The 15,557-nt window shown below is 40.5% G+C and overlaps 1 protein-coding gene across 1 annotated transcript in view; it reads left to right on the top strand.

Moving 5' to 3' along the window:
- Positions 1-15,557, top strand: part of LOC124544672 (cadherin-23) — a 401,035-nt gene that overhangs the window by 369,963 nt on the left and 15,515 nt on the right. The window contains exons 27-28 of the mRNA XM_047123296.1: positions 11,180-11,367; positions 11,889-12,012. Coding sequence (XP_046979252.1) covers positions 11,180-11,367; positions 11,889-12,012 — 312 coding nt within the window. The remainder of the gene's footprint in view (positions 1-11,179; positions 11,368-11,888; positions 12,013-15,557) is intronic.

The raw sequence follows: 15,557 nt of genomic DNA, 5'->3' as shown, positions 1-15,557 counted from the left end.
CCCTAATACCCATGTGCCCCAGCACCCAGCAGAAAGAAACCTCCTTCCCCTGCTGTTGCAGGTGGAGTAGGGCATCATGGATGTTCTGGACGACCGTATCCGCTGGGTACAAGTGTTGGATGGTCTGAAGGGCACTCAGGGAGTCAGAACAGATGAGAAACTTAAGACTGGGAACACATCTCATCTGCTCCAATGCCCGCAAGATCGCAAACAATTCAGCATCAAAGGAACACTGGGCCTCTGGAGCAACCAGGGAGGCAGGCGGGTAAAACCCTGGAGTTGGGGTGCCACACGCTCCACACCAAGGGACTCAAGCAAATGCTTGGCACGAATCCCAAATGGTCTCGTTGCCCTTGGACGACTGGAAAAGAGATGTTCCATAGGTGGTCGGGCAACAGTAGGGTATGCAGGGGAGGTAGGACAGGCAAGGAATTGACACACCCGTCACACCATGAGGAGTTTCCGCTGGATGGCGAGCGGCGGTTCCCCTGCCTCAGCACACAGGCTGGGGATGGGACTGGTACGGAAGGCAACAGTAGCCAGCCTGATGCCCTCATGGTGTACTGCGTCAAGAATCTTCAGATATGAAGGCCTCGCTGACCCATACACAGTGCATCCATAGTCAAGGCGCGACCGGACGAAAGCCCTATAAAACTGCAGCAGACGCGCCCGATCTGCTCCCCAGGACCGATGGCTCAGGCACTTCAAAATATTCAGCGCCTTCAGGGCCCGCACCTTGAGGTCTTTAAGGTGCGGCAACCACGACAACTTGGAATCAAAAGTGAGGCCCAGGAACCTCACAGTGTCTCTAAAAGGAAGAATGGTGTCCCTCAGACGCAATTCAGGGGAGGTAAAAGGATGTCGAGAACGATTAAAATGAACACACACACATTTGTCTGCAGAAAAGGAAAAACCCGTCTTTGCAGTGCATGCCTCTAATCACTTTATCATAAGCTGCAGCTGCCGACTAGCAGTGACAAGACTGGAGGAAGAACAGAAAACAGCAAAATCGTCCACAAACAAGGAGCACTGGGCAGGACTCCGGATAGTGGACGTGATACTGTTAATGGCGACGGCAAAGAGGGTGACACTTAAAACGCTTCCCTGAGGAACACCATTCTCCTGCACGTACAAATCAGATAGCACATTACCAACCCGATATCGAAAGAGGCGGCAGGAAAGAAAGGACCGAATGAAGATGGGGAGATGGCCACGAAAGCCCCGGTGATGGAGTTGACTGAGGATAAGGCGGCACCAAGTAGTGTCATACACCTTATTAATGTCAAAGAATACACCTAGACAATGCTGGTTACGTAGGAAGGCCTGCTGGATGGCCGCCTCAAGCAGGGTCAAGTTGTCTATAGTTGAACGACATCTCCGAAAGCCACACTGAGAGTGGCTAAGGAGCTGCCTGGTCTCGAGCAGCCAAACCAGGCGACGGTTGACCATGCATTCCAATGTCTTCCTGACATAGCTCGTCAAAGCAATACTCCGATAATTACTGGGATGCATTTGGTCTTTTCCCGGTTTGAAGAGGGGAACCAAAATCGCCTCCCTCCACGAGTCAGGGAACATGCCGGATGACCATATCATATTAAAACAATTCAGGAGAACTTCCTTGGATGGCAGCAACAAGTGCTGCAGCATGCTGTACAGGATTTGATCATCACCTGGCGCAGTATCATGAGCCACAGACAGCGCCGAATCCAGTTCCCACATTGTGAAGGGGCAGTTATAGGGTTCAGGATTTGGAGACCGGAAGTCCAAGTGATCCCTCTCGATGGCAGTGCGGTAGCGGCAGAAATCTGGATCACAGTTAATAGTGGCAGTAGATTCGGCAAAATACATGGCCAGTGTCTGGGCAGTGTCTCTCGCCGCCGTGAGTAGACAACCCTGATGCAGCAATGCCGTGACAGGTAGTTGGCTGCGTTTCACGGAAATCCTCCTGATGGCTTCCCATACTTTCGTAGAACTAGTGGAGTGGGAGATGGTGTTCAGGAACGATTGTCATGACCGTCGTTTGCTCTCTTTAATCACTTGCCGCGCCTTGGCCCTTGCCACCCGAAAGGCCGCAAGATTGTCAGCTGAGGGACGGAACTTGAAGCGGCGCAGAGCTGCACGGCGTGCTCGAATGGCTGAGTGGCACTCAGTGGTCCACCAAGGGACAGGGCGCCTCTTGAGATGACTTGAGGACCGTGGGATCGACAATTCAGCAGCATGGGAGATCACGGCTGTAACATGGTCGACCCATTCGTGGATGCTGGCACGGTGTCCCAAAACAGCTAAATCGCTGAAAAGTGTCCAGTCAGCTCTGCAGAGGTGCCACCTGGGCGGCACTGGTAATGCCACAGTCTCATCCACGAGGCGAATCCAAAGGGGGAAGTGGTCACTAGAATGGAGGTCAGTGGCAACCTCCCACAGAGCAGAATCCGCGAGTGCTGGAGAGCAAAAGGAAAGGTCAGTAGCTGACGACGACCCAGAAGCAGTACAGAAATGAGTGGGAGCACCAGAGTTGAGGATGCACAGTTCTTCGGATGCCATGAGGCTTTCCAGAATGCGACCCCTGGGGCAAGTAGTCGTAGAGCCCGATAAGACATTATGAGCATTGAAGTCCCCCAGAAGGAGAAATGGGCGGGGGAGTTGGGTAATAAGTTCTGTGAGAGCCTCAGAGTCTATTGCATCCTGAGGCGGTAAGTAAACGGAACAGATTGTGAGCCTCCACCCCACAAGAAGGTCAGCTGCAACTGCTTGCAAGTCCGTAACGAGAGGGAGGTCAGATGAGTGGTGCATGTCATGGACAAAAACCGCAACACCACCCTTTGCCCTTTCCCCCATCAGATCATCTTTTCGATACACGGTATAGCCCCGTAAAGAAGGAGCATCAGTGGCCCGGAAATGTGTCTCTTGGAGACATAAGCACAAGGGGCGCTCTCATACAAGGAGTTGTAATTCGACCACATGCTTCCTGAACCCATTCAGGTTCCACTGTAATATGGGAGCCAGTGATCAGGGTGGCTGAATTTTCACCCTGCCCCTGTGCATTGGAGGAGAGCCCATACTGGCCGGAGATTTATTCCTGGGGCGAGAATATCGCCCCCGGTCGACATCAATGTCCATCAGCTCCGATGGCAACCCAAGGGAGATGTCAGACAGTACGATGGCATCGTCATCGGACTGATCCTGACTAGTCTCCTCAGGTGGCAAAACCTTCACCTTTGGCGTCTTCGTCTTGGGGGGCTTAGAATGCAGAACCTTGTCCACAGTTGGAGCTTTACTCGCCTGGGCAGAAGGTGCCATATGGGGAGGGGCAGGAAGTACCCCAATGTCAGCAACCACGGCCTTGTCCGATGTTGTGGGGAGAGCTGCAGGTTGCAAAACAACCGCAGCAGCACAAGTGCACTGGCAAATGCAGGTATTAGTGTTGACACTAGCAACCTCCGTTTGTGTAGCAACAGTGGCCAACTGTACCGGTTTCTGCAGAGTGGAAGCGAAAGATGTTGTAAACACAGGAGGCTGCATGGCCTTAAAGAGCTTCTTGGCCTCACCATAGGGGATGTGCTTAGATGTTTTGATCTCCTGTATCTTCCGTTCCTCGAGATAGAGTTATAGTTAACTGTTACTAACTTACTACGTACTATTTGTGGACCTGCCCAGATAGCCTGGCATTTAAGGTGCCCTCTTCCAGAACCAGAAAGATGCTCCAGTTCTGGATCGAATCTGCCAGGTGGATTAACGATGAAAACTGTTGTGCTGGCTAGTTTGGATGTGGTTTTTAGGCAATTTTCTATATCCAACTGGGTAAATACCAGCGTGGTTTCCACAGTCTGCCTCAGCTAAACAAGTTGCAAACATTAGAAAATGTTCTTACACTTGCACATAAGATAACACTAGATGCAGACAGATGAGGCACACAAATTACTTCCTGGGGAGATGTGATGGTGTCAGGAAGGGCATCCAGCTATGCATTACCACTAACACTGCCAAATTCAACATAAGTGATGACCCTGTGGAGACACAGGAAGAAAAAGATGATAATGTTTGTGCTTACTCATACTAAAATAAATACAGAAAAATTAGCGAAGCAGTACAGCCTTGGAAATAGATCCTGCTTCTCCCGTTATACTAAGTAGCTGCTATTTGTAATCTAGTATCTGCTTTGTATTTACATGAGAAAACACTGAACTGCACACTAGGCACAACAGAAGTGCAAATAATTTAGAAAAATCACAAATTTTGCTCTTGTTCAGACTAGAGAATGATCAGTGGACCATGGATCCATGTTTTTGTGTAACAACTTGCTCACACTCTAATCTCATGGTAACAGTATAACCATAATAAATAAACTGCTACCTTTGTAACAAGTCTAAAAAATTGTTCATGCATTATTTAGTCTGGTGTTAGCTTAGTGCCACTGCTTTGCTCATGTAGACTGTATGGGCTGCAGAGATTTTTTTGGTTTCATTTAACCAAATTTTTCTGTTGTTCACAAATTGTAGCACGTTCTAAGCATTTCATGCCAATTAAGGAGATATAAGCATGGTCTTTTCTGAATGTACTTTTGACCAAAAAGCAGTTCTCGTAGTTGGGGTCCAAAGTTTTTGTTAATCATGTCTTTTAAATTCTTGTGGAAATTTTCCATAGCAACTTTCATCACCTAACAAATATTGCTTCATATTCCACCTACAAGTGAAATACCAGGTTTCATAAATTTAGCTTTAAAATTTTTTTAATGTAATGAAATATTCATGCCCTGTTGCACTCTCTTAGAGGTTGAATTTCCAGAAACACTGAAACATGTATTTTTTTATTTTTAACTGAGAAGTCAAATACCAGTTGTCATAGATGTAGCCTTACAAATCCGTTAGTAGTTTTTTAGTAATTACTTATTTTCAAAAAAACTTTCACCCATTATTTTACTGCCCTTACTGGTTGAATTTCAAAAAAAGCTAAAACACCTATTTTTTATTTGCTGACTGAGAAACCAAATACCAGCTTTCATAGCTCATGCTGCAAAATACCTTAACAGCAACATACTTTCAAAAAGCCTTGCATCTCCTATTTCACCCTCTTAGGAGTGGAATTTTGGACAATTCCTTCTTAACAATGCCTACAATATAAGATCCACCCCCTCGCCTAACTTCGAGTTTCTATCCTCAGTGGTTTGGGCTGTGTGAGAGTCAGTGAATCAGTCTGCCCTATTTCTTCCCCTTTGTGGTTGACTTTTGAAAAACAGTGATAGAAGTATTTTTTTCATCTCTGACCAAGAAGCCAAACACCAGTCTTCATAGATTTAGCTTTAAAAATTCTTTCACAATGAAAAATTTCACCTCCTCCTCTTAGGAGTTGAATTTCAAAAATGGTTACATGTATGTTTTATTTCTAATAGAATACAAATTTCATAGATTTAGCTTGAAAAATGCTTGCGCAATGAGATATTTCCATAAAAACTTTTATCCCCTATTTCACCCTCATATGGGTTGAATTTCCAAAAACAGTTAAACATATGTTTTCTTATTTCTAACTGAGAAGCAAAATTTAAATGTTCATAGATTTAGCTTTGAAAATGCTTTCATAATAAAATATTTTCATAAAAAATCTCATCCCCCTGTTTCACTCCCTTAGAAGTTCAGTTTCTTAAAACACTGAAACACATATTTTTTATTTGTAACTGAGAAGTCAAATACCAATGTTCGTATATGTAGCTTTAAAACTACTCTAGTAGTTCTTTCTTTAATAATGATATGTTTTCTAAAAAAGCTTTCACCTCTCTTTCACCCCAATAGAGTTAAATATCCAAAAATGCTATACCATGTGTTTCTTTATTTGTGACCGAGAAAGCAAATACCAACTTTTTGCAGGTCTAGCTTCAAAATTGCCTTAATATAAACTTTTTTTAAAGAAATTTTCATTCTCCATTTCATTCCCTTAGTGTTGCAGTTTCAATAAGTCTGGTCTTAAATGACAATCCCTTCTTAAAATAATATCCATTCCTTCTCCAGATTTCAAGTTTCTATCCTGAATGGTTTGGACTGGGTGATGGTGAGTCAACCAGTCAGTCAGGACATTGCCTTTCATGTATAGAAATTGCAGGGAGAGATTTGTTTCTTTCTACACTTGCACCATTTTCCCCATTGTTATTGGAGTTAGATGAGCCACCAACTTTAGGTCAAACTCAGACAGACAGTATAAAGAAAATGACTGGATAGATACTGCCAGTTCCTCTTATAAAAGCATAGAGAGAGGCAAAACCAACTTGCTTCATCAGAATATAAAGGAGGTTAAAAACAAAAAAGTTGTTAATTTAAACAGTGGAAACTCCAGGTTGGAATATTAACAAGGTTCAAAAGGATAGTGTGCTACTTACCTTAGTGATGACACATTGAGGTGCAGACGGCACAAATAAGCCTTCAGCTACAGCTTTCATCAAAAAAAGAAAGAGAAACAAACGCAAGCAAGCATACCTCAAGCACATATGAGTGCCAGTTCTGGCAGCTTTGACCAGAATGTAGCTTTCATGTGTAATGGAAGCAGCAATCTGGAGGGGGTAGGGAAGGGAAAGGGATAGCAGTGTACGTGTGGGGGGAGAGAGGTGTGCTGTCTGGCAGTGTGTGTAGGGATTAGACAGCCAACAGGGACAGCATCAGAAGGTTGTGGGGCAGGAGGTGGAAAATGGATGAAAAGGAGAGGAGCGGAGAAAGACAGAGGGTTGCAAATAAAGAGGGTGGGAGACAAGATTGCGAAGGAGACGATAGGACAGAGGGAGAGGAAACTGTTTGCTGGATGGTGTGGGGATAGTTACTCTGGCCTCAACCTATCACACTACCGTGTTCCCACACCCTCTACACAACAGTTTCCATCCCTTCTGTCCTATCATCTCCTCCCCTCTGCCAATGCACCCACCTGTCTTCCTTTGCTCCTCTCCTTTTCACTCATTTTCCCCACCTCCCTGTCCCATGACCTCCTGACACTGTGCCTGTTGGCAGTCTAGTTCCTGCACACTGTGCCAGACAGTGTTCCTCCTCCCCCCACCTGTGCACTGCTATCTATCCCCCTTTCCTGCCCCCTCCGTATTGCTGCCTCCATTACACGTGAAAGTTGCATTCTGGTCTGAGCTGCTGGAGTTGTTGATCATGTTTGCATGGGGTATATTTGCTTGTGTGAATGAATGATGTGTGTTTCTCTTTCATTTTCTGACAAAAGGTGTGTGCAATTTAATTGTGCCTGTCCGCAATAGTTCATGTGGGGTGGATAATATCCCCAATGAGTACCTAAAAAGTTGTGGTGCTGAATGTAATATGTAATGTTCTTCGTCATTTATGTAATGCATCATTAATTCAGGTGTTCTCCCTCACATATTGAAATATGACATTGTTAGGCCTCCCTACAAGAATATTGACTCCATAACTAGTGCCATTTCTCACCCCTTACATGATTTTCTAAATTTTTTGAGAAGGTAATGTCTTCAAGGCTTGTCACCTACAAGTGTTGTAATTGGATGGTTAGCTAATCACAGTCTAGGTTTCAGAAGGACCACTCTGCTGAATCAGCTATTTATACATTCACTGAGAACATTATGAAACAGCTGTTGAGACCTTCTGTGACTTATGAAAAGCATTTGACTGCAAAATATTCTAATAAGGGAGATAAGTTTTTATGGAATATGTAGTTCAGCATATGCCTGATTTTTTTCTTATTTAAGAAAGAGAATCCAGGATTGTTGGGTTATTTTTCAGGGAGGAGAAGAGAGGCGTGAAATACAAAGAAAGATACCACATTATCCACACAGAAAGAAATTAGATTGGGAGTCTGTGGGGTTCAATCACTGGCCCACTGCAGTTCTTGCTGTGTGTTAGTGATCTGCCATTCTATTTTAATCAGGGAACAGAATTAGTCCTGTTTGTAGATGATACAAGCTTTGTTTTGAAAATGATCAATAAAGCATAAATGGAGAAAAGTTTCCCATATCCTATTAACCTAGTGTACCAACAAGAAATAATAAACAAGGTAGAAAGTTCTTAGCTGTGCATACTGATGAACAGATGAACATTTAAACAGGAAAAAATGATGTAGTAGACCTGGTAAACTGTTTAGGTTTGGCTACTTTTACCATAAGAATAGCTGCCAGCTTTTGGGATACAGAAGTCAGTAAATCAAAATATTTTACAAATTTTCATTCATTGTTGCTTTATGGGATAATATCCTAGGGTAACTCCTCGCTTAAGCAAAAAGAACAAAAGGAAGTAATTAGAATCGTTTGTGGAGTTCACCTCTTGCAGGCATCTTTTTAGGTAGTTGGGAATATTAACCACAGCCTCACAGTATATTATTCAGTTATGAAATTTGTTATCAACAGCCCTCCTGAATTTGAGATTAACAGAAGCAGTCCCAAGTGCAACACTAGGAGGAAAAGTGACCTGTGTTACCCTACAATGAATATATCTCTAGCACATAAAGGGGTGAAATATGCAGCTATAAAACTGTGTGACTATCAAGTCATAGAAATTGATTGTCTGACAGATAGCGTGTTTTCAAATATAGATTAAATATGTTTCTCCTTACCAACTCCTTCTATACCACAGAGGAATTCTTGTGTAGAAATAGTCATTTTTACAGAAATGAAAGCTATAAATAGCCAGCATGCCACCATATAATTTTTTGTCTTTATGTAAATATGTTTTGTTGATAACATTCAACATCAATAACTTTATTAGAAATTTGATCTGTGGAACAAGTAACAAACAAAGATCCAAACAAACATTTGTCAGTACATATTTGTGAAACATATTTCCCACTCTCAACACATTCCATATTGCTGATCCTGTCTTTCATTTATCTCCTACTTCAAACAACTGATACAAAATTTGTCAACATGCTACTAAAACAGACTAGACTTGCAAATAAAAACAGATTATACATATGCAGAGCACGCATTCTGCATCAGGGAAACACAATGACCCCACTTTGAATTTTTTAAATTATACATTTCTTCTTTAGTTCAGTGAGTGAGCACTTCTTGGGAACTTTTCACCTGACAGGTTATATGTAGCTCTTTCAAATCATCTGATGATGACTTGGTAATGAGTCAAAATTGCTAATGATACCATTCATGTGATCTGAGACTGACACACATAATTTAACTAATCAAATGCAGTATTCATACATATATGTCAGGCCTAAACTACCTCATTTACAAGAACACCAACCTCAGCAAACAGTATGTGGTAGCCCTCACTAAATGCTTTGTGTACTCGTCTTTGCTTAGTGTCATGTGTTGCCTGTTGTTTTCTTTTCTTATTTTCAAATTAGAGACAACATACTTGGGTTTGGGCAAGACTCCCATGACACCAGAAAGGATCGGCAATTGCTATGACCATATGTAAGTTCTGCTTTTGCAGAAACACAGATCAGATCACAGGTGTAGCACACACACACACACACACACACACACACACACACCAGTTTGCTTCTATACACATGCGCTCCACCAGAGGGTTATGAGTATTATATGTGTGCAGGAGTTGCAAGAGACAGTCTTGTAGGTCTGTATCTTCTCCCAGCTCATATTACAAGATTTTATTCAGAATCTACCTAGAACAACTGGCTTATTCAGTAGACATTCATAACACAGAGGTATTTTATAAGTATGTCACGTTATCCTGCAAAGCCACTTTACACAATCCAAAAGTTTTTGAAAGAGTACAACAGTTGTCTTCTTTTCTTATTTTCAAATTAGAGATAAATCCAGTTCATAACAGGTTTTGGGTATGACTCCTACAACACCAGAAAGGACTGGCAATTCCTGTGATCGTATGCAATTCAGAGAGTGCCTGCACATGTATGAGCAGATGGCAGTGGAAATTATTTTGAATACTGGTTATGGATTTCTGAGTAGAGAACTAATTACAAAAGGATTTGTTACATGTCTTTTTAGGGACTTATCATCTCAGTTTGGTGTGAAGAATCTCCCCCAAAATGTATAAAAGTTTATCTAATAGATCCTATATATGTCAGTTTCAATTTTAGGTACACAAAATATTTTAACAGTTCAACACAGTTTGTAGACAATTGGCACAAAGCATATCTTGCAGGTATATTGCATTTTCTCGAGATCAGTGCCCTTCAGATTCAGTAAGGTGAATCAAATTTTCAGATTTCTGTTAGTGCTCCAGTCCTTCCAGACTCCAAATAAGATTGCCCTTTGACGCTGGTCTATGAATCTTAAAAAAAAAGTATCACCTACAGTTTGCTCATAACAAAGTTTGACCACTTTCCATTTTCAAAACTTTTTTAAGCTTATGTTACAAACAGTACAAATGCATACTGTAATGCAATCCAGAGACAGGGATTTGTTTGCTCTTTAGTCTCATGAACACTTGACTTGATTTTATATTTTGTCTCCTACCAACACTTTGACTATAGTTTGGAATAGTAATGCCATAAAACCACACTGTGGTGGGCAGACAGCTTTCTTATTTTTCTATCTACAAACAGTAAATTTCAGTCTATGTTACATAGAAGTAAGCAGTGACATGAAAGAATATTTTCAATATTGCCTTAGTCTTTGATCTTAGTTCCTCTACACTCAGTGCTGTATGTCATTGACAGTGTATGTGGACACAAACTACTGAGATAACTATTTATGACCCTCTCTTGAGATTACTTTTAAGTTGAGCACAATGAGAAATTAAAATTGACAGCATAACAAGGCAAAACTGGCATAAAACAGGCAGAAAACTGCTAATATTGATATTTTTCATAATATTTACAAAATTAAGTTTAGCCTGACCAAGTAAAGTGTGTGACGTGTAATAGTGATACAACTGTATTGCATTGCACACTAGGAAGGAAACAGATTGTGTTTGCATATCCAAGAAAATGAGGCATGGAAGAGAAAACATAACCCTTGCTCCCTCCACAGTTGACAAGAAATCAAAACACCAAGAAACAAAAATACCATTTTATCATCCTGCATCTCAATTAATTTCAAAGTTACTATTGCCTTTACAAACAAACACTCTCACTGGCCACGCACACTGTCAGATAAGAGGCACATGATCATCTTGAATCTCCTGTATGTTGTACTGCGTTTCAATGAAGGTATAAAACTGAATGTATTACATGAGTAATGAAGTCAAACAACACTGTCATTTAAAGTTTAAGAGAAAACTTTATTTTTCAGATATTTGTAGTTCGAGATCGCGATCTTCTGAGATTTGTCTTCACTCGGCCACCTACAGTGATACGTCGACTACTACCTGAGTTCCAGCGAGCTGTCGAAAAAGCTCTTTTGCTTCCAGTCAGTCTGAATGTGTATGATACACAGTTCTACAGCAAGGATGATGGAAGCCTGGATTTTGGCAGTACAAGGTATATTTTATAGGCTGTAAATCATCCTGCTAATAGAATGAAAAGTTATTCACAATTGTATATTTCTGTACAGGTTTTATCTTGTATGTAGTTTCAATCCACCATAGTGCGTGAAATCTGTAGAATATTGGCAGTCAGAATAATAAATTGTAATTTACCATCTGTTGATTACACCAGAATCATTATTATTTTGTTGGGTACAGGTTTTATTTATCTCACTTTCTTTTTCTGTTCTCTGTAAGTGACGTTTCTTTCATGTCAGTCAGTTATGAACAACTTCTTTTTATCATTAGCATATGGTATGTGTGGGATCTTACCCAACCCAGGGTTCCAGCAACCTAACATTTTATGTATGTGTGATTGTTAATCTTATATCTTACGTTATATTAGCTGAATAGTCTATCATTGTCATCATCAAGTATTATTCAACTAGGTTTTTTCATTGTTGTGACTTAAAGAAACAGATATAAGAAAAGTCATATTTTAAGTGCTATTCCTAAATTTCATATTTCTGATTACAGTTCTTGCTTCCAATTAGTGGGAAAAGAGAGTTATGATCTAAAAGATATGGAGTCATTACTACGAGACTCTGGCAATTCTGACCTTGATAAAGTGTACAGTGACTTTGGAGTTCAGGCAGTACAGGTGAGATGAGCAACTACTCTGTAGATATATTGTTCCTTTCATGAAAAGATGATGACCTGTCATAGATGTTACTTAAAATGTAAACTTAACTTTCATTTTCAGTTATTACGATGTTTAGCAGATATTTATAGCAGGACAGACAAAGCACCACCTCGACATTGTAATTTTTGAGAGTAATATGGCAATTGAAAGTTCTGGCAGAACTGAATAATTTAAAAGTAGAGGTAGCTACAAACCAAATAGTGGAAGTGTTGAGTCATTGTGATTGGCACATAAACAGGAGTGAAAATTTTGCTGCCTTTCGGAAAAATCCTTTGTTGAGCCTCTCTCTCCCCCCCCCCCCCCCCCCCCCCTCTCTCTCTCTCTCTCTCTCTCTCTCTCTCTCTCTCTCTCTCTCTCTCTCTCTCTCTCTCTCTGCCCCTCCCTCCCTCCCTCCCCCTTCCCCTCCCTCTTCCCCTCCCTCCCTTCCCCACTCCTGGTCCCTCCCTCCATACCACCCTTCTTTTCACCTTCCCTCCCTATCTCCTGTGCGGCTACAACTGAGCCATATCTGCAAAATCTGTTTATTACACCTACCACAGCACACAGCACTTACTTTTTACCATTGTGCCTGGAAATAAGGAACATCCTATCCACACTCCTTCCCAAGCACTTCCCTAAAATGGTATTATGCTGTCCACCGTCTATGCAATATCCTTGTCCATCATATGTCACACCCAGTCCCAAACTCTTGCCACATGGGCTCGATCCTTGTGGAACACCCAGGTGCAAAATCTGTCGAATACACCTACCCAGCACATCCTGCTTCTGTCCAGTCAGAGGCTTATACTATTCTGTCAGAGGCAGGGCCACTTGTGAAAGCAGTTGTGTCATATACCAGTTATGCTGCAGTTCTTGCACAGTATTTTATGTGAGCATGACCGCCAACTACCTGCCCCCTGACTGAATGGACACTACCCAACTGTGGCCAAGAACAGAGCAGACCACTCAGTGGCAGAATGTGTTACTGACCACAACATGCTAGGTTCTAAATAGCTACTTTAGAACCCATGACAACTGGATCTGCCTACCCTCATTCCCAACAGTGGCTTCTCTGAACTACATAGATGGGAGTTGTCCTCACAACACATCCTTCATTCTCATAATCCTGACCTCCTGATGCCTCTACTATTTGGTGAGTTGTTATTTTTACTTCTATATTTTTATATTATTTATTCATTACATTATAACCATTCTCCAGTTTTTCTGTTAACAGTAATTACTCCCATATAGAAAACAGTTTGTTGTGTTTTCCTGTCAAGTCCTTTAATGTAATTTGGGATTTGGTTATTACATCAGTTCTTGACAATGTCCTGTTCTTTGTATTTGTTTTCATACAAAGGATTACAAGAAAATCTTAATGCTTTGACTACAATTGAGTCCGTAAGTAAAGATAAATTACACTGAATACAAAACATATCTCTAAATATCTATTTATATAGTCCCCGAATTATATTTATGAGACAGGGTACTGACATTGAGTGTATAAATTTTACAATCAATGGTTTACTTGTTTCATTATTGTATTATGCACAGTAATTATACTTTCATCCAAACATTCTCATATTTATGAAACTTTATCTTTTGTGCCTTAATTTATGATGTACAGCACACACCAGAGCAAAGCAGGTTGTGTCTAGTTAAAAAATTAAAACTACAACTTCAGGCTGTTTTGCATATAATGCCACAATATATGACAGACTGAACACATGGATTTGCACACTTTTGATTTTCAGTGCTGATCTTTCTTAGTTAAGGACTCAATTTTAGTCACTTCCATTGTAATACTGCCAGAGGGAGACACTTTTCATTACAGTTTTTAAATTATTTTTCTTCCTGTCATTGAGAAGTTATAGTGAATAAAAATTTTATTTCATTCTGAAAGTGGTACTACCATGTGTTGACATTTTATGCTACTGAGTAAGTCACCAGAATGTGCCTGACAGGGAATTCAGTCATTAGAAGATTCTCCTTTCAAATTATGGACAGTTATATGAGTCAGAGCCAAGTTTACACACTGATTGTCTCGGATTTTTATTTATTATTTATTTATTTAGATTTTTTTGCATGAAACCAGCACAATTATGGCTTTTTATGAATGTCAGACATAAAAATATGACAAATTATATTTACAAAAGATGGTTGCATCTTACATCTATTTTATACATTTATTATTTTATGACTGATCTGCTCATATCACTAGCAGTGTCTTGGAATTCATTCATTGAATATAAAAATTTTACTATTAGAAAAGATTTTAATTCATTGTTAAAGTCAGTCCTTTACATGTTCTTAAATAATTTTGTAGTTTGGTAAACCAAATCAATCCATTGATGCAAGGGTTTCTATCCATCATTTTTAATTTTGTTCTTTTCCAAAAGTATTAATAATTTGTTCTGGTGTTGGGCTCATGTACATACTGCAGGTGATAACTTCAGTTGAATAAATCAAAAAATGTAAGAAATTTAAATGTGTATAAAGCACATACAGTTAACTATTTGTGATGCACAAGTACTTCATGACATCTTTCTCTATGGCCTGTCCCCTGTATAAGTCTTGTTGGTCATTTCTGTAACAGCAATATCCTTATTAAGTGGGCATCAGCTGCACAGCACAATAATTCAACCTGTAACTAAGGATGCTGTAAATTATTTAACAATAAAGAATTTCTAATGTTTGACTAGGAGCTGTATTGGTGAGCTGGCTAACCAGATGCAAGCCACTGTTGACTTTTCCACATGCAAAATTAATTTTCATCAGCATACACACTTAGAGTTTTACAGTGCCGGTTTCTGTTGCCAAGATATTATGTACATTATTTACACTGGTGTGGTAAGAACAGCCTGTTTTAAATGCCAATAATTAAGATTTGGTGATATTCACCTTCGGGCCTCAGTGTTCAAGTATTTCATTAATTCTTTTACATCACTAGTAGCAAAAGATTCTAGTTCCTTATGTTCTCTACCATAGAATAAGATTGGGGTGTCACCTATATAGCTTATAATATGTGTGTTATTAGGTTGTGCAGTGTCGTTAATATAATATGAGGAAGGGAAAGAGAGCAAGAATTGAGCACTGGGGTATACCTTGCACTACTGCTTCACTGATGGATTGAATGTTGATGTCTTCTTTCATCTAATTTGTATGTCAGTTTAGTGCACTGCTAATGATTCAATAAATATGTTGCTATAAGATGCGTAAGTGGATCCCCTTTATGATGTGTAAGCTATAGCTTACTTTGTCAAATACTTTGGTCAGGTCTAAAAATATACCTTCAGTTTGCATCCTCTGGTCAAACAGCAATATACTTCATAAAAGAACTGTGTAACTGCAGTGCTCTTACTTGGCCTTTTTTGAAAGCCATATAGAGAATCTATATGCTGTTTGTGTTTTGTGAAAAAGGCATGAAGAAGGAACAAAATAATACTTTTGAACATCTTACTGTTGCTGGCCTAAAGACTGGGGATGAACAGCAGCCCTGGGGGGAAAGCACAGCAAGCCATGGT

The sequence above is a fragment of the Schistocerca americana genome, chromosome 8, assembly GCF_021461395.2.
Source record: "Schistocerca americana isolate TAMUIC-IGC-003095 chromosome 8, iqSchAmer2.1, whole genome shotgun sequence".
In the NCBI taxonomy this organism is placed as follows: domain Eukaryota; kingdom Metazoa; phylum Arthropoda; class Insecta; order Orthoptera; family Acrididae; genus Schistocerca; species Schistocerca americana.
This window is presented reverse-complemented; position numbering and strand designations above follow the sequence as displayed.